This window comes from Lactuca sativa, chromosome 5 (assembly GCF_002870075.4).
Source record: "Lactuca sativa cultivar Salinas chromosome 5, Lsat_Salinas_v11, whole genome shotgun sequence".
In the NCBI taxonomy this organism is placed as follows: Eukaryota; Viridiplantae; Streptophyta; class Magnoliopsida; order Asterales; family Asteraceae; genus Lactuca; species Lactuca sativa.
Genome location: NC_056627.2, coordinates 369,329,575 through 369,348,283, shown reverse-complemented (window position 1 = coordinate 369,348,283; position 18,709 = coordinate 369,329,575). Strand labels below are relative to the sequence as shown.

At 36.6% G+C, this 18,709-nt stretch overlaps 3 protein-coding genes and 1 long non-coding RNA gene across 5 annotated transcripts; 2 read left to right on the top strand and 2 right to left on the bottom strand.

Moving 5' to 3' along the window:
• Window positions 1-1,217: 1,217 nt before the first annotated feature.
• On the top strand, window positions 1,218-3,968 carry LOC111893013 (uncharacterized). Its single transcript, XM_023889089.1, has 4 exons — window positions 1,218-1,361; window positions 1,793-2,919; window positions 3,018-3,893; window positions 3,965-3,968. Exons 1-4 carry the CDS (start codon window positions 1,218-1,220, stop codon window positions 3,966-3,968), a joined length of 2,151 nt encoding a protein of 716 aa, XP_023744857.1.
• Window positions 3,969-4,402: 434 nt separating this feature from the next.
• On the top strand, window positions 4,403-5,467 carry LOC122197856 (uncharacterized). Of its 2 annotated transcripts, XR_006191694.2 has the most exons (3): window positions 4,407-4,540; window positions 4,640-4,702; window positions 5,039-5,467. It is a non-coding gene; the product is annotated as an uncharacterized LOC122197856 (long non-coding RNA). The 2 variants fall into 2 exon arrangements; XR_006191693.2 differs by having other exon boundaries at window positions 4,403-4,540; window positions 4,640-5,467.
• A 2,025-nt stretch (window positions 5,468-7,492) lies between these two features.
• Window positions 7,493-8,093, bottom strand: LOC111892763 (monothiol glutaredoxin-S1-like). The gene has a single exon (XM_023888821.3). It carries the CDS (start codon window positions 7,993-7,995, stop codon window positions 7,684-7,686), a length of 312 nt encoding a protein of 103 aa, XP_023744589.1. The 5' UTR covers window positions 7,996-8,093; the 3' UTR covers window positions 7,493-7,683.
• A 2,040-nt stretch (window positions 8,094-10,133) lies between these two features.
• Window positions 10,134-10,833, bottom strand: LOC111892753 (monothiol glutaredoxin-S2). Its single transcript, XM_023888812.3, has one exon. The coding sequence runs from the start codon at window positions 10,683-10,685 to the stop codon at window positions 10,377-10,379; it is 309 nt and encodes a 102-aa protein (XP_023744580.1). The 5' UTR covers window positions 10,686-10,833; the 3' UTR covers window positions 10,134-10,376.
• Window positions 10,834-18,709: the final 7,876 nt, after the last annotated feature.

Below are 18,709 nucleotides of genomic sequence, written 5' to 3'. Positions count from 1 at the left end.
TGCTGCTCCGGTATCTCCCCGACTACAAATCCATAACACACTCAATCAAATGCTAATCACTGCACTAGGGTAAAATGACTCTTTTACCCTTAGTCAAAGTCAAATCTCCTGATCAAAGTCAACCTACAGTTGACCTGACTCGTCGAGTTGGGCCGCCAACTCGCCGAGTCCCTATTCTCACTTCTCAACCCTACTCGCTGCTACTCGTTGAGTATGGCATCAACTCGACGAGTTCCCTTTCGAATCTAAAACTCAGGCAATCTGCATCCGACTCGCCGATTCGTATGAACAACTCGACGAGTTGTTCTTCGAGCTAAGAAGATTTCCTTGGACTCGCCGAGTTGTATGAACAACTCGCCGAGTCCCTCCATTACTGAGTCTGACCTCAAACTCGCTGAGTCCATTCTACCACTCACTGGTCCCCACTCGGCATCACTCAAAAAGGGAAAATCGGGGACTCGCGACTCGACTCGCCGAGTCGTTCTTCCGACTCGTCGAGTCGCTTGCATGCAGCAACTCTAAACTCGATTCTGCTTGAATCCAGTGTATAAAACTTATAGATCTGGGCTCCCTTAACTCGATTAGCACGTAAAGATTCTATCTTTACATGCCCATATGCATCCATGAAGATAAAATGGCTCAAAAAGCATAATAAAGGCTAGATCTAGGGTTCTCATGAAAAGTGTCTTCAAAAAGGCAATAGATCCGGGCTCTACAACTCCTAAATGAACAGATCTAAGGATATCTCGACCTTTTAAGGCATCCATACAACTATAGGGCTTGAGAAAAGCATCAAACTAGTCCTAGAAGAGTTCTAATGGAGGTCTAAAGCATAAAACAGGAGGAATCCAGGGAAATACCTCAATGAACTCTGATTTTGCCTTGGATCTTTGCTCTACACCTCTTCTCTTTGCTCCTTTCTTCTTCTTCTTCTTCAAGCCTTCAAAATCCACACACAAAAGCACTTAAAACAATAAGGGATGGATTAGGGTTTCTCACAGCTCTCTAAGGGTGAAGGAGGCGAGTTTAGGGCACATAGCATTGCTTAAATAGTGAGCAACCCGGGGATTTAGGGTTTCATCCTGGTAGGCAGACTCGCCGAGTCGCCGATTAACACATGCTCGAAAACTCGACCCTACTCGACGAGTCAGGCCATAGACTCGTCGAGTCCCTCTATAAAACTTCTAAACAAATGCCACGGGAACAACATACCAGAGATGGGGCGTTACACTTCAGCCAGACCTTCTTCTCCGGCCAAACCTTCTTCTCCGGCCAGACCTTTTTCTCCGGCCAGTCCGACGACTCCGGCGAATCCACTGCAGCCGACGACTCCAAGGCAATCGGAGGTTGCGACTTCACAAGTAAGAAGCACTCTTCAATCAGTTCAATTTTTTTGAACTTTAATATTCAATCACAGGTTCGATAATCAGTTAAAGAAACGATTATATTGTACCTTAATGTTCGATTTCTGTTTTTTTTTTTTGGATTTCCATCATAGGTTCGAATTTTTGAACCTTAATCTTCAATAGCCAATTGTTTCTCTATTTTGTTGTTGTTACTGAAACTTTTGATTCCAATTGTAATAGCTTTCACCACAGTTAGGATTTATTGTCTACATTTGTGAGTATTTGAAATTTTCTGTGAATGCAATTAGATTCCATTCCATCACAGATTCACATTGAACGAAATTTTAGCGAATGAAATTAGATTTGCTTGAATTAAATTAAATTTGCTTGAAAATTTGAGTTTTAGTTTATGTTCTGATTGTTTGTTATGTTATATTTTTTGGTAGATGGATGCTAATGTCATATCAGACATTGTTCAAAATGAGAATTTCTATACAATCTCTCAAGTTGCAGTGGAGAGCAATGCAATAACAAATGACAATGAAGCTGATGCAAATGAAGTGCTTGAAGAAGATGGCATAGGAGAAGAAGATGATGAAGACGCTTTTGACAACAACTTTCAAGTTCCTTCAACTTTTACTATTATAGAAGAAACGAATATGACCACCGACAACAATTGGATTGTGACACAATTAGCGAGCAAAAATGATTTTACACAAGAGTTAGGGAAAGATTCTTTCAAGGACAAAGAAGAACTTATTAGAGCTATCAAGCTTTATAGTATTAGGACACATAAACAGTTTGAGGTTGTTGAGACACGTCCAACTCTATGGACCATAAGATGCAAGTTACATTTACAATCCGGTTGCAAATGGCAAGTTCGTGCAATCAAACGAAAACGAAGTGGATATTTTGAAATTACAAAGTACATGGGTCCACATACTTGTTTATACAACAATATTTCGCAAGACCATCCAAATCTAGATGGAAGCTTGATAGCCCAGGAAACCAAACATCTTATTAAAGAGCAGCCTTCAATTAGTATTCCTGCGTTGAGAGCCGAAATAGTCGATAAATTAGGTTATATTCCTTCATACAAAAAGGTTTGGACCGGAAAACAGAAAGCGATTGAACAAGTATTTGGCAATTGGGAAGAATCTTATTCTGCTTTACCCAAATTTCTATGCACAGTTCAAAAGTTCAATCCGGGGACTATAGTCGAGTGGTTAGTTTCGAGCTCAACCAATGAAGAACCCATGGAATTTAGACGTGTTTTTTGGGCTTTTGCCCCTTCTATTAAGGGGTTTGTACATTGTCGGCCGGTGATTAGCATTGACGACACACATTTGTATGGTAAGTACAAGGGAACGATGATGATTGCAATGGGAGTTGATGGTAATAATCAGATTTTGCCACTAGCATTTGCAATTGTAGAAAATGAATCATATGATACTTGGAATTGGTTTCTTTCTTATATCAAGATTCATGCGGTAAAAGAACGTGAAGGTATTTGTTTAATTTCTGATCGTCATCTTGGAATCCTAAAGGCGGTCAATCAACATGGATCGCCATGGTTAGAGCCACATGGTTTTCATAGGTATTGTTTATAACACACATTATGTTTAATTTTTTAACCCTTTATAACTCACATTATTGTTGTTTATTTCATAGGTATTGTTTACGTCATTTTATCAACAACTTTTACGAGAAGTTTCGTAATTCAGAATTGAAAGGTCTAGCTTATCGTGCCGGGAGTCAAAATCAAGTTCGAAAATTCAACTCGACCATGGAAGAAATTGGGAAGCTAAATCCACAAGCTAGACAATGGCTAGAGAGTCATCCACTTGATAGATGGACACTTGCACATGATGGTGGGAGGAGATATGGGTTGCTCACAACAAATTTGTCAGAGATTTTTAATAGTGTCCTTAAAGGTGCCCGTTTTTTACCAATCACGGCTTGTGTCCAACTTACTTTTTATAGATTGGTGCATTACTTTGAGGTGAGACGCCCTTTAGGAAACAGTTCACGGGCTAATGGAGATACATATACCCCTCATGTTCTTGTCAAACAAGTAGCTTTGATGTCAAAAGCAAGTGCACATTCCTTGAGATCTTTTAATCGAGAGAAAGGTATATTTGAGTTGATAACTCAAAGAGGAAGAAATGTGCAAGTAGTTAATTTGGAGCAAAAAACTTGCACATGTGGTAAGTGGGAAGTGTTTAAATATCCTTGTTCTCATGTATTGAGTGCATGTGCCACACTTTCTTTGAATAGTTGGCAATATGTTGATAAATGTTACTCAATTGTAAAATATTGTGATACTTGGGCTTCCGAATTTTCCCCACTTCCTCATGAAGCGTATTGGCCACAATCTTTATTTAAAGAATTACTTCCAAATTTTGAGCTCTTACGGAATAAAAAAGGTCGTCCCCGCTCAACAAGACTTCGAAATGGAATGGACATTAAAGAAGGAAGAAAAGCGAACCTTTGTGGAATTTGCAAGCAAAGTGGTCACAATCGAAAAAAATGCCCGTCTAAACCAAGGTAAATTAAGACATTCAACAATTTTTCATTTGTATAACTTTATATCTTATTATTTTTTTATTTTTTTGCAGATAGTGGTTATCGAATCAAAGTTATTTGGAATGTTTCTTATTTTCTTTTGTCTTTAGTAACAGATTGTTGGGTTTGTACTTAAAATATTTTAGTGTTAAATGATGTTTGTGAGTTTAAATTTAAAAAGTTGTTGGTTGATCTAAATTTTAAAAATTGTTTCTTGATTTTTATAAGAAGATTTGTTAGTTACATGATGTTTGTAAAAAGCAATTAATAAACATTAAAAGCAAAGAAAAGTAAAAAAATTAATAAAATTATATTAAATAAATAAAAAATTAGTTACAGTGAAACATAGGATTTACATATAAAGTGGCTTTAATTTGTGGTGCATGTCCTCGTAGAAAAGAAGGAAAAGGAAATAATAAATATGTTTAAAAATATACCTATTGGGTAAATAATTTTTTCAAAAACACATATATACATATATGGTAAAAAACTCCCTCTCTAAACATGGCATATGGCGACGGGTTGGTGTTCGGGTTGGGTTTCTTAAAACTGGATCGGAAGTCGGAACGTTGCCTGTTGTCCTGGCCGGTGAAGGAAGGACGTGAACGTGATTGCTACAACGAGCAGAGGTAATCTGATACGGCTCAAATACATATCGCTCCTTCTTTCAGAAATCTATAATTATTAATTTTGTTTTATTTTCGAATCAAAACTGGTTTATATATAAGGATCATCGATATGCCAACCGAAACAAGGCTAGATATCTTGCTTCTGTTCCCATGACTATTTAGGTATTCTCTCATCCCACTGTTTGTGTATATCGATCACTTTGTGTCGCTGTATCATTGTGTGTGTGCTTGTGTGTTTCATGTTTATCGTATTGTTGTCAATCGGTGTAATATGGTTCAAACTTGTATCGTGAGGGTTTGGATATATGAATGTTTCAAATCAAAGGGAAGTTAAGATTTAAGAATGATATTATTAGGTTTTAGTAAATTTTGGTGGTGGACTTCTTGGAAATCCATATATTCATAGGAATAGCGATCGTCGTATGATTTTTGATTCTAGGATTTCTTCTACAAAATCATGTGCTTCGGAATGTTTATAATTATTTTCTGTTGTTTTAGTGATAACTGATAAGTGTAAAGGAAGATCTGGGAACTGCAGTTCATTGATGAGAAATGGTAATTGCAAAGCGTGAATGCCACATAGGGTTACTCTCAATTTGTAATTGTGTTATATACTAATAGTGTTCCGAATTGGCCAATTGTGTAATGTTGTGTTCCAGATTAAGTTTGATCCTGTTTCTGAACAATTTTGAGCATCTCTGCAACTCTGGCAGGCAATCATTTAGATGGACCGAACTAAACGGCAAGGCCAAGTTAGACAATCAAAATTCTTCTTTATAATTATGGTTATATTTGTAATAAAAGATTATTTTTTAGGGATTATAGCCATAATTCCACTATACATGAGGACGATTTATGTAATTTACTCTTCTATCTTCTATTGCGAAGCTGGAAGTGGAGTGCTTAATTAATAATCATTTAACAAAATACTATACTCTGATCTAGGGAAAAGTTCTATTCAAAATCAGGCTCTCTCTCCATCTTTCTTTATGATTTTCGAACACCCTTGTTAGCACTGATGGATCTTCTGTCTTTATTCGTTTATTCATGCCTCTCTCAGTCATTCCCTTTTACCTTTCTCTATTTCATATTATTTGTTTGTTCACCAAAGCTTTTACAGTGAAGGCTTTGTGGCTTTTACAGTGAAGGCTTTGTGGGTGGATTGATGATTTCATGCACCAGAAATTAGTGGCAGAACTTACAGTTTGTCTCTCATGTTACTATATATATATATATATATATATATCATCTGTACTATAGTTACACTTTCAATTGTTGATGCATGCTGTCAATCATTTGCAAATTCAAGCTGTAATGGAATTGATAAACTTATTGCTCATATAACCGGTACTGGTTAATTATAAAGAGTTACCACCATTCAAATGTCAAACAAGTTGAGGTTTAGGTAACATTTTCACATGATCGATGAACGAACCAAACATTTAAATTTCTGCTTGCAAACATGGCTGTGTGTGTATTATTATTGTTATTTTTGCATGTACATTAATAGACATTAGTCATTTATGACGACCAAAATGTGATGGAAAGGTTGAGAGTTGTGACAGCTAAAGACTTACCAAGGCATCACCCAATTGATCTTTCAAGCGGCTTCTTTCTGCACATCTCTTTATATATAGCTTGTTGTACTGTACCCCTCTTAACTTTATTTTACCATTACGTACCACTACTCTAGTTCTGTACTATAATATGTGGGAAAAAATGTTTATATCAGAATAGTTTTGGGCTATAACTATAATGGGCTGTATACTGAATCTTAAGAACAAGCTAGTCACTTGTTTCATGTAGCCTCAAATTTTTGGCTTACACAAATTATTTTGTTTCTTGAAATTTTATTTGTGACTTCTTTCACTTTCTCATAGTAGATATGGGCATTTTTGTGGATGTGGTGTTTGCTACTTAGGATCATATTCTATATTCTTTATCGTTATCTGAGGTGCATATGTCCAACCTTCTGCATGCAACGTGTGTTACTTTGTCATATTCGATGTCTACCTGCACTTAGTTGAGTTGATTTCACGATGATTCATTGGCTATACCTCAATTAATACTGATCATCTTGTAAATTAGGATTGCATATCATGATCGACATCACATAGTATACAGAAGTTAAGTGTAAAGGTTTAAATAAAGGCTAACAAAAACTACTGAAGCATAACCGCACTTTTACCTAAAAAAAGAGACACAGTTACATCATACGACTAATTATTCTTATCATGCATAAAAGCTAAACCCATATAGCATTGGCCTTCTTGAGCAGCCTGCCCTTGAGACATCTATATATCAGCTCCTCCCCTATATATAAATATGGCTGGTAAACTTGGCTTACATGCTTTCAGCTCTCTTTAATTAATATATAGCTGCCCAGCCATCAGGATGTACATCTAGCTCATAAACTGTTGGATTCTCCCCAAAGCTGTGAATCACACAGTCTTAATGCATGGTGTGGGAGTGGGAGATGCAGCAACAGCTTTTACTAAAAGTTACCACTGGTTTTTCAGCAGCCAACCTTGTAAGTTGAAACCATGGTCGTTATCTGAATAAAATAACTGAGATAATAATTAAGAATTATGAAGAAAGATCAAGGGATTGGCCGAAATGATTGAGCTCAAATCAATACTATATATATGTATAGAGGCTCAAGGGTACTGTTTCCCTGATTTTGGTGGAAGATATGAAAGAGGGACTGTACGCTGTAAGATAAAGACATTTAATTTACTGTTTCGAGATTATGCATACATGAGGGACCTAGCAGTGTGCATGTGCCATTGGTGCATTAATCTTTACAAAGATGCCAAAATTCAAAAGAATATATATTTTGGTACTAAAATTGAGAATAAGATAAAGTTTTAGGCATCTCAATCATGGCAGATTTTTCTTTCTTTTTTCTAATTTATTTTCTCAACTTTTTTAATTAATGTTACTGGCCTCAAATGTTTTATAGCAGAATTATTTGTTTCATATATATTACACATGTAACCACAATAAAATTTTGACAAGAGTACTCATGATATTACGTATATATTCTAAAAGACTCACATTACTCAACCATAGTAGTCGTCATATCTCATAAGAAATGTTGAGTGATTTTTTTTTTTTTTTTTTTTGTCTTTTTAATATCATCATTAAACCCATATGGCATTTGCCTGTTTGAGCAAGTCCACCAGCTTTCCCTTGAGTTGGAGGCTCATTATCTCATCAGGGCCACCAACGAGCTCATGACCTATGAACACGGCTGGCACACTTGGCCTGCTACTACCCAACGCCTTCAGCTCCCTCTCCATTTGCTGCCCCTTTGGGTGTTCATCTATCTCATATACTGTAGCATTCGCCCCATAACTGCTTATCAGAGTCTTGATGGAATGGCACATGCTGCAAGAGCTTTTGCTGAATATCACCACTGGCTTTTCAGCACCTAAGCTGGTAACCAAGGCCATTAGTTTAATTATGAGAAAGGAAAAGGAACAAGGGTTTTATGAAAATGGAGAGATATTTATGTAGAGAAATAATTTTGTTATTTTTGAAGAAAATGGAGCACCCATGGTGACTATATATAAGGGGTTGAGAGTAATGAATTAAAATGTTAGAGGACAATGAGTGGGATATTGTTCTTGAAAGAAACCTTATCTGATGCTGAGATTACTCTTACAACTAATGGTATGGTGGGCTTTTTAGGCTGCACATGTACGTTAGTTTTTTAAAAAAATGTGAATAATTGGAGAAGGGAGAATATATCTTTTTGTTACCAAAGATAGAAATTAGATTTCATGTTAACCTTTTTTCGATTCCAATGTGTAAATATCTAAAGTAAACCGACAGTTTAATAACAAAGGGAAGTCGGAATTTTGTAATAGTTAGATGCTTATTTAATATGATAATTAAACACCTGGAGTCCGTACGTACAAGTAGCTAGGGAAGAAGATACTGCATGTCTCTTTTTGCACTGAGATTATTCTCAAGAAATTAAACCTTGGTCTCCGTTGGTTAGCAAGTGCCATATCTACTAATTAACTTTTAATGAGAAAACCACTATATAAGTACACCATGTAGGTGTAGTGGCTCCCGCTTAGAGTTTGTGATGAAGACATATTGTTCTTTTTAGCAGTTAGCCTTTGTAGAGAATTCGAGGTCTATCTTGATTCAGATAGATGTATTGGATGAATATATCCCCTCATCTTTGTTGTGTGATGATGGTGATGGATCGAATGAAAGCGTACGATAGGGTATAAAATAATTTATTATTTCCTAGTACTTGATATGGCTACATACATGCCAGCCCAAAAGCCAAAACAAGAGGAAAATTATGACGTGTGGTATGAAGCAGAGGAATCGATTTGTATATTTGGCCAAAGTCGAAACTAAGGGACAATTATATAGGCTCACTAACTTATACAATATTTAATGACTATTAGTAAACTTATATATCGACTTTTGTGGGATTTCATTCATATTTTCCTTGTCTTCGCTACTCAAGTGAACTTCCGTTACCATAAAAACCTGTTTTGGAACTTATTCTTTTCACTTACAGATCTTAGTTCTATAAATCCAGATCAGGAAGCAAGATCAGTACTAAAGCATGGAAATCTCCCCTTTGGTCATCATTTTGATAAGGGTCTTTTGCGAACCTATATTTTCCTGCGAACCGCTCTTAAAATACGATTTTTTAGTGTGATATATATATATATATATATATATATATATATATATATATATATATATATATATATATATATTCAAAAAAAGTGACATAAAGCACTAAATCGGTCCTATAGAAGCATATTCTAAAAAAAAAATTCTTGAAAAAAATATGCTCATATGACAGGTGCATATGTGCAAAAACGTCGGAAAATTCACAAGTTCGTCATGCACCTGTCGTATATGCACATTTTTTTCGATATCTTTTTTGCGAATATGCTTCTATAGATCGATTTGGTGCTTTATGTCACTTTTTTTGAAAAAAAATATCACACTAAAAAGTTTGCATTTTAAGAGTGGTTCGCGAGAAAATATGGGTTGGCAAAGACACATTTTGTTAATGGGATTAGAAAACCATGTTAAAAAATACAGTTACATGATTCTCTTTCCGTTTGTTATTTTGCTTTGACATAGAGACCCATTAGTATGCACACGGTTTCTGTGTACATGAAGTGGAGAAATTAAAATAACCTACGAATTTCCATCCAAAGCTAACTGGTGAAGCATGATTCAGTTTAGCCATTTGTTAATATAGGGTCTAATGCAAACTATTACTATGATGTATGCAGGTACTTTGAGGCTATCCAAGTGATTTTGTATCATATAATTTATCAATAGTAGCAACATCAATGATCAATGATCACAACAGAGCCTTGAAGTATAAGCTTCTATAATGGAGGGAAGGAAAAAATTGAAATCTGAGAATTTCTCTTGTCCTTCAGTTGCTTCTGGTTGCAATTATGTGTCTTGGCATAGATGGGAAACCTGAATGCAATAAATCTGCATAGTGGTCCTAGCATTTAGATCAGTGCTACAATACGATAGATATTAAGCATATTGACACACTTTTAATATCAAATTCTAACACCAAGGAAAGAAATAGCTCCTGAAAAAATATTTTGTTTCTTATTGTTTCTCAAAAGGTAGTGAAATTACATATGGAAGTTAGCACATTAGTTATGATTGGCCTCAGAAGAGCAAAAAGAAGGCTAAAAATATTTCTTTCTGTTCCTGTTCTAATGACTAGAATGCATCAATCTGCTGTTCATAGTTGTGTGTGTCAAAATAGCTCCAACCTTTACAATTAATATTGTAGGAACTCGATATTTGTGAATATCTTTGACTAAAGCCATATAGCATTAGCATTAAGGAGCAAGGGTACCAGCTGACCCTTGAGATGAAGGCTCATTATTTCATTGGCACCACCAATGAGCTCCTCTCCTATGAAAACAGCCGGCACACTTGGCTTGCACCCTAATCCTTTCAGTTCCTTCTCTATCTGCTTCCCTTGTGGATGCTCATCTACCTCATAAACTGTAGGATTTGCCCCAAAACTGCTTATCAGTGTCCTAATGGTGTAGCACATGCAGCAAGAGCTTTTGCTGAATATGACCACAGGCCTTTCATTCACCAGTGCTGTAACCAAAGCCATTTCTGGAACTTCTAGCAATTGATGTTTTATAAAAGTATTATGAAACAACACTAGATTTAGTAGAATAAATCGTTGCAAGTGAGGTTGTTCGAGGCTGTATGTAGAAAGTTAGGTGTGATCGATGTTTGCTGTGAGTAATGTAAGCTATTGCCATGGCTATATATATATATATATAGTGATAAGTCCTGAAAATTTTGAGCGGTGGTTCTTATTAGATTCTGCAAAAAAGATCATATTCTTTATCGGACTTGCAGATGATAGGAAATTACCAAGTAATTTTGTAGTATATAACTAGTGGCTTATCTTCTCTATAGGTTGATATGCATGGCAGAAAAGTACATATCAGAATGACATCTTTAACCTTGGGAATCTGTTAAAAAGTTCTTGGCAACTATATCTGTGGGTGGGTAGTTTGGTAATTACATGTTATATATGTTGAAACGCATGTATTTTTGTCAACTGTAAAGTCGAGAGCTTTCTGATATTTCTTTTTTCAGAACATCTTTTCTTAGATGAGGAATATGCTTATCCAATTGACAGCCTCCTCCACTTCCCACCCTCAAAAGAAAAAAAAAGTTGTAATAACCATTGAAATGCCGATAAGGTCAAGCATTTAAACAAAAGATTAAGGGAAATGATGCATGGAATTGTCACATGTATGATAAAAATTACAGAACGTCCATACAAGTACTTGCATTCTTTACTCTGTTTGTCCCACGAATCATCATACACAATGTGCACAAAGTGTATTTTTTTTCTCACATCAAGTCATTCTTGGCGAATAGGCTTGTTTTGGCATAAAATATATGGTTATTAAGTTTAGTCTATACAGTTAGCACAAATCATAACAACATGAGATAATCTCTAATTTCACATGCCTTTCAACTTCGCTGTCTTATTTTGGTACTTGGATGTTTTTGGCCACCAGTTTAAAGAATGTAGTGAACGTTCACCCCTCGTTTTCTCTGTTGCAAGGTTTTGTTTGTCTTTGTGTGATAAAGAAGAAATCGTGTTGTACAGTTGAGTACGTAAGAATCTAAGTATTAGATGCTGTGATCTTACTGCAGCCTTAAGAAAGGAAGCAAGATATATATGATGATGTGGCTAGAGGAGCTTAACTGGCTCAAAACAAAGTGAAGGGCCATTTATGTTTGTATGCCATTTCATCCGTTTATTTGGGTGTATTAAATGTTTCAGGATACCTTTTCTCAAAGGACACTTTTTACTAAATATATACTTATCAACTATTTTGTGACTAGCATGCACTATGTTAACTAAGAATGAAATAGATTTGCGATTGTATTGCTTATCATTTTGTTGCAGGACATGGTGAAAATGCAAAAGATCACGAAAGTTTGCAATTTTATGTGTTTTTGAACAAAATTTAAAAAAGCACAACGTTATTTATTCTGCACAAATTGACAAAGTCAGTGGTGGTACGGAACACAAGAAATTGTAGAATTGAGTGGTGGTGTGTTCTCATTTTTTTGGGCATTTGTAATGATTGTCTTGCAATGGAGTGACAAATAGAGTGGTTGAAATTCTGATTCTCTTGTTATATATATGAAGCAAATTTCATTCTATTATGGCCCATGATTCGATCCCATGTCTTGTGACTGTACAGCAGGAAGTTAATAACAAGCATTGACACAGAAGAGGCTGCTAATTAATTAATAATTAATAACTGTAGATCTTTTTTGGCTTCTAATTCTTCTCCTATCTAACCCTACCTCTTATTCTTCTTATTGCATCTCTTTTGCTGAATAAAAATAAGCTGGAAAGTGCTGATTCGAGTTATTATAGTTTTATGCTTGGGTACTAGATGTAAAAATTTACTAAGAAAGAGAATTTCTGATTTTGGAACAAAACAAATATATATATATATATATATATATATATATATATATATATATATATATATATATATATATATATATATATATATATTCTGCTTAACCAGATAATAGATGCCAACATTGCACATGCACCTTTTTTAATATATCCATTGCCTCAGTTGCATTGTTTCCTAACATGTTCTTTCACTTGGAACATATATTGTCCTCAAAATCTTGAGATTTAAGTTACCAACAGGCTGCTTATGGTGAATTCATTTTTTTTTCATCCTACTATACAAGAGTCATCTTGGAATGTGATGTGGATATTGCTTGCAAGTGACACAAGGAAATGAAATCATGAGGTGGTTGGTTGATCTGTAACTCCATTCACTTAATTTTGTCTTATTATCTCACACAAAAGGTTTTTCATTGAAACCTACAACTAGTATCCATCTTCTTTTTCCTCATATTAACTAACTTCAGTTTTCCTTCAGGCCTGCTAGCTCTTTTAACCCTCTTGTACTTGTTAGCATACCTGACATTTATGAACATGAGATTACTAATATATTATTAGTATATAAAGAGGGAATTCTACAGTACATGGGTTATCAAGAAGAATCATGGTTGCCCATACCCGTACATATATATCTTTAGAAAGTGACAAAAGCTTCATCACTTTATATGATTCTTTAACAGTAATTTGTCATCCGGAATATTTAAAAAGACAAGCTTTTATATGCTAGATTCTACTAGACAGCGACTGCATAAATAAAGGTTAGAATGTTACTGGAAAATATTTTCTTTTCCAGCATGCCCATATTTAGCAGTAAACTCCAAATTACCAGAATTTACTCTAAGAAGAACCAGTGAACAAAATTGTTGAAGTGAGAATTTATCTGAATTGACTACTTTATCGATGTTTCTTGATTTGTGGCTTAACAAAGTATTGCTGTCATAAATTAGAGAACTACTGACTACCCAAAAATCCAAAACGATTACCATTTGATGTAAGAAAGAAAACCAAGATTGGTGGGATTTGCATTGTGGCCTTGTGGGTTGGAAGAATTGCCATGTACAACTTTTTTTAATAAAAAAGGGTTGTGTTTAAGCTAATATTCAAGAGCGCTCTTCCTATCCAAACAAACGTTTAATCAAAGGAACTTATCTTTTCTTTATCTTTACAATATTTACCATATGAGTAGAGATGAGACCTCAAAGTCAACCAACATAAGCTTACTGATCTTACATTCATATATTTCCTATACTGAAACCGTATTGGAACTGATTTCTCAATCTCTTCTGTAGTAGCATCTGTCAGTACGTAGTGTTGGTGATTTTAGTGTCTAGTGATCATTCTAGGTAGTTGGAATTTACAAAGGGATTTAAGTCTATAATCTTATATAAGTATGCACATTAGTATAAGGCTGGTTTGATCCGGAACACGACAAATGGTAGGTGTCAAGGGGCAGGGGAAAAACTTCCACCTGGACAAATGATAGATCACTTTGAAATTGGATAACTTTTTAACTGTCCAGATCCGGAACCTCTATTTAACTTCCTTAAAAACAGTTATTCGTCATCTTCATCAAATTGTTGGTTACTACAGGTATATTTATTAATTGGATACCACTTTTGGCTCTGACATTTTTAATACATACCATTTTTTTAAAAATTATCCAGTGACATACTCTGTGCTACCCAGACTTAGGGTAAAAAATGACCTGTAATGAAAGTGAACTTACACATCCTAAAGTATCCAGGATTTTGATTATAATATATGCCCAATTTTACTCCCGCAGTTCATTTACCATATAGTAGACATTTTCCAGATGAATATCGTAATAGATTTGACATCTAAGAAAGCTGCTTCAGTGATCTTCACCAAGAGTTCATGTTTCATGTGCATAGCATCAAGGCATGAGACAACTTTGAGTAGGCTGTAATCCTGCCACTCCAGCAGTGTTCACGGTTTGTAAATTATATAGGTTTAACTGAAGGTATCATTTCCCTTCTGAAATAAATCCTAATCATGTTTGTTTATGACGTCATTGTTGGAACTTTGGTATAGAAAATTGGCTTGTGTTGTGGGACATGTCCCACATAGGGAGCAAGAAGAAAAGCTAGACACCTTATAAGCCTTGTCTATAGTCATTAATTAAACTAGATGGTAACCCGCGCGTTGCGCGGGATGGAAGGTGTCGGTTTTTTGTTATAGCATTATACTTTTGAAGTACAATGCTATAGTTAGGAAAACTTTTAGTTATTTCAAAAAATATTTCTGATGCAGCGGAAACCTAAGATTAGATAAAACAATCACAGGTGTTGATTTGTACACACAAATACCAACTGTAACTTTTCCAAACCCGTTGATTCACAGTTACGTGAATACCGGATCAAGGCATCAATACACAATCTTACAAAGAATTAAGTATTGGAACAGATGGAAACAAAATATTCTTTCATTCTAGAAAACTGAAGACTTACTGTCAAAGCAACGAGGTTTTAAACAGGAAGTAAAGCCCAAAAGTCAAACACAAAGCAAAACCAAAACTAGGAAAAAAATAGATAATAAGCCCAATGATTTAGACACGAAGCTCATCAAAACAATCCAAGAAGGTTAGGGCCCGCTCCTCCACGTCGAGGCCCACATCATTCCCTCCGGGGTGCAAAGAATTCGCCCTCGAAGTTTGGTCCTGGTCGTCATCAGAGGAGCTAGCAAGGAAAGGAATAAGGTGTTTGACATTGAACACATCTGCTGTACGAATATGGCTTGGAAGTTGGAGGCGGTAAGCGTTCGGATTAATGTTTTCAATGATTTCAACAAGCCCTATTTTTTGGACTTAAGTTTATTGTAATCTCCAGTAGAGAAGCGTTCCTTAGTAAGAATGGCCCACACAAAATCCCCGACTTCAAACTCAACATGACGCCGTTTTTTGTCGGCATGAAGCTTATATTCGTTATTGGCAGTCGTTAGGTTGTTATACACAGCTTTGTGAGTGTCAATCAGCCCTTCAACAAAAGTAACAACTCTTCCTTCATCTTGTGTAGTGCTCAAAAATGGAATGAGATCTAATGGTCCCCGTGGTTAAACGGAGTACACGACCTGGAAGGGACTGAACCCGGTGATACGGTTGGTAGCGTGGTTGTGGGCGAACTCCGCTTGGCTCAATTTATGATCCCAACCTTTTGGATGATCACCAACCAGATAACGAAGAAGGTTTCCAAGTGAGCGATTAACAACTTCGGTCTGGCCATCTGTTTGTGGGTGGTAAGCACTACTAAAATTGAGTTTGGTATTCACCATTTTCCATAAAGTACGCCAAAAGTAACTAAGGAATCGCGTGTCATGATCAGAGACAATGGAAGCAGGAAGACCGTGGAGACGATAGATATCTCGAAAGAAAAGTTAGTCAACATTAACATCATCCATGGTTTTCTTGCATGGTATAAATGCACCATCTTGGAGAAGCGGTCAACCACAACGAAAATTGAATCATTACCTCGCTGCATACGGGGCAAACCCACTACATAGTCCATACTGATGTCAACCCACGGCTTGGTTGGTATGGGTAACGGTGTGTACAACCCAACATTCGCGGTTGTACCCTTCGACACTTGACAAACGCGACATCGCTGCACAAACTTCTCGATCTCGGTGCGCATTCTCGGCCAAAAATATGACTGTTGAACTAGCTGTACAGTTCTATCCCGTCCCACATGCCCCTCTCCATGCAATTCTTGAATTATTTGTAGTCGTAGGCTGCAATCAGGTACACATAATTGATTTCCTCGGAACAGAAAACCATTATGGAGGAGGAAATCTGTCCGCTTTCCTGATTGAACATCTGTAAGGATGGTAGAAAAATAGGGATCTGTAATAAATAATTCGCGAAAAGAATCAAACCCAGGTACTTTGACCCGCAGAGTAGCGAGCATATGGTTTCGGCGACTGAGAGCATCGACAACTCGATTAGTGATCCTAGACTTTTGTTTCACCATGAAGGTAAATCCTTGGAGGAAAGAGATCCAACGAGCATATCGAGTAGAGACTTTGTCTTGACGGTGGAGGTGTCGGAGAGAATCATGGTCGGTGTACAAGATGAACTCGCGATGAAATAGGTAGTGTCGCCAATATTTTATTGCATGAACTACTGCATAAAATTCAACATCGTATGTGCTATAGTTGAGACGAGGACCAGATACCTTCTCACTGTAAAATGCCACGGGCTTCCCATTTTGACTAAGAACGACTCCAATCCCTGTTTTTGACGCGTCAATATTAGGCCTGTCGAAAAAACCCAAAACCTGTTCTACCCACCCGACCTGTTTCGAATTTGGGTAGAATGGGTCAGATAGAACGGGTAATGGGTATGAACGTTTGGGTAATAGGTTAACCCGATAATAATATAGGTCAGGTTTTAGGTATTAATATTTATTTTCGGGTATACCCGAATACCCGAATTCGTTTTTTAAATAATACCAAATATATAATGCAGTCACATATGCACGCTTGAAATAAAACAAAACCCTTCGTTTCCTTCTTATGAACGACGACACGACAGTCGACGCAAACTTGCAAAGGGAATACGACGTTGAAGCTGAAGTCTTGAACCGTCATCACAGTTCTCAGTTTCTCACTATCGCACAGAATGGAATTAAAAAAGTACATAACATATTATAATGATTTGTATTATTATTATATATGTACTTGTTAATTGTATGAAGTATTTTCCTACCCGATTCTTTATTAAACCAACCAACATGTAAAAATAAAAAAAAAATTATCAATAAGTGTCATTTAAGAAATTTTCGGGTATACCCGATAATTAACCGACCCGACCTCAAACCCGAATACCCGAACCCGAAAACCCGAATTACAATATAGGTCGGGTATCGGGTATTATTTTCTTAAGGAAATACCCGTTCTACCCGAAACCCAAAAATTTTACCCGTTCGACACCCCTAGTCAGTATGTAGTTCGAAAGGTTGCGAGAAGTCTGGTAGTACTAATATTGGTGCAGTGGTGAGTTTTTCTTTGATTGTTGTGAACGCCTTCTCTGCTTCGTTGGACCAAATAAATGTAGTATGTTTCATGCAATCGGTAATGGGGGCCATGATCCCGCTGAAGTGCGGTATGAACCTCCTGTAGAAGGATGCGAGACCATGGAAACTTCGTACTTCAGTTATCGATTTCGGACTTGGCCATAGTCGGATTGCCTCAACCTTGGTGTCATCTACCTATAATCCATCACCTGTGATAACATACCCCAAAAATAGTACCTTAGTTGTCATGAACACACATTTCTTTATCGCCACATAGAATCACTCGCGTCTTAATACGCTCAATACCTCCCTTACGTGTTGGAGGTGTGTTTCTTAATCACCATTATAAATCAGGATGTCGTCAAAGTAAACAACAACAAACCTCCCAATAAATGGTCGCAAAAGTTGGTTCATGACACGCATAAAAGTGCTTGGCGTGTTTGATAAACCAAATGGCATTACTAGCCCTTCATACAACCCCTCGCGTGTTTTGAATGCTAATTTCCACTCGTCCCCTGGCCGCATACGGATTTGATAATACCCGCTTTTCAAGTCCAATCGTGAAAATATTTTAGCACCACTAATCTGGTCCAGCAAGTCATCGAGGTGAGGAATGGGGAAGCGATATCGTACGGTGATTTTATTGATTGCACGGCTATCTACACACATGCGCCACGAACCATCTTTTTTTGGAGCTAACAATGCCGGTACCGCAACAGGTCTCATGCTTTCCCGTATGTGTCTTTTAGAGAGCAATTCCTCTACTTGACGCCTAAGTTCTTCATGTTCATGAGGACTCATGCGATAATGTGGTCGGTGGGGAAGAGCCGCCCCTGGTTCGAGGTCTACATGATGTTGGATGTCATGAAGTGGGGGAAGCTCATCGGGGAGCTCTTCAGGGAACACGTCCTGAAATTCACTCAATAGTGACTGAACGGAATCAGATGTTAAACATGGCTGATTAACTTCTTTTCCAAACAGGACATAAACAACACATGTTTCTTTTATCTCTTCTTTGAATTGTGTCATAGACAGTAGGTTTGGAGTGGTGGTGTTTGTTGTAACCTTTGTAGTTGGTCTGGATGGAACGAGAGTAATCTTGACTCCTTCAAACATGAAACTATATGAATTAGCTCGACCATCATG

Bases quoted from the DNA above. Each gene is read 5' to 3' on its own strand.
- LOC111893013 (XM_023889089.1), top strand. From the start codon at position 1,218: ATGGGGCGTTACACTTCAGCCAGACCTTCTTCTCCGGCCAAACCTTCT. The intron at 1,362-1,792 runs GTAAGAAGCACT...ATTTTTTGGTAG, and splicing joins CGGAGGTTGCGACTTCACAA to ATGGATGCTAATGTCATATC. The intron at 2,920-3,017 runs GTTAGAGCCACA...TTTATTTCATAG, and splicing joins AATCAACATGGATCGCCATG to GTATTGTTTACGTCATTTTA.
- LOC111892763 (XM_023888821.3), bottom strand. From the start codon at position 7,995: ATGGCCTTGGTTACCAGCTTAGGTGCTGAAAAGCCAGTGGTGATATTC.
- LOC111892753 (XM_023888812.3), bottom strand. From the start codon at position 10,685: ATGGCTTTGGTTACAGCACTGGTGAATGAAAGGCCTGTGGTCATATTC.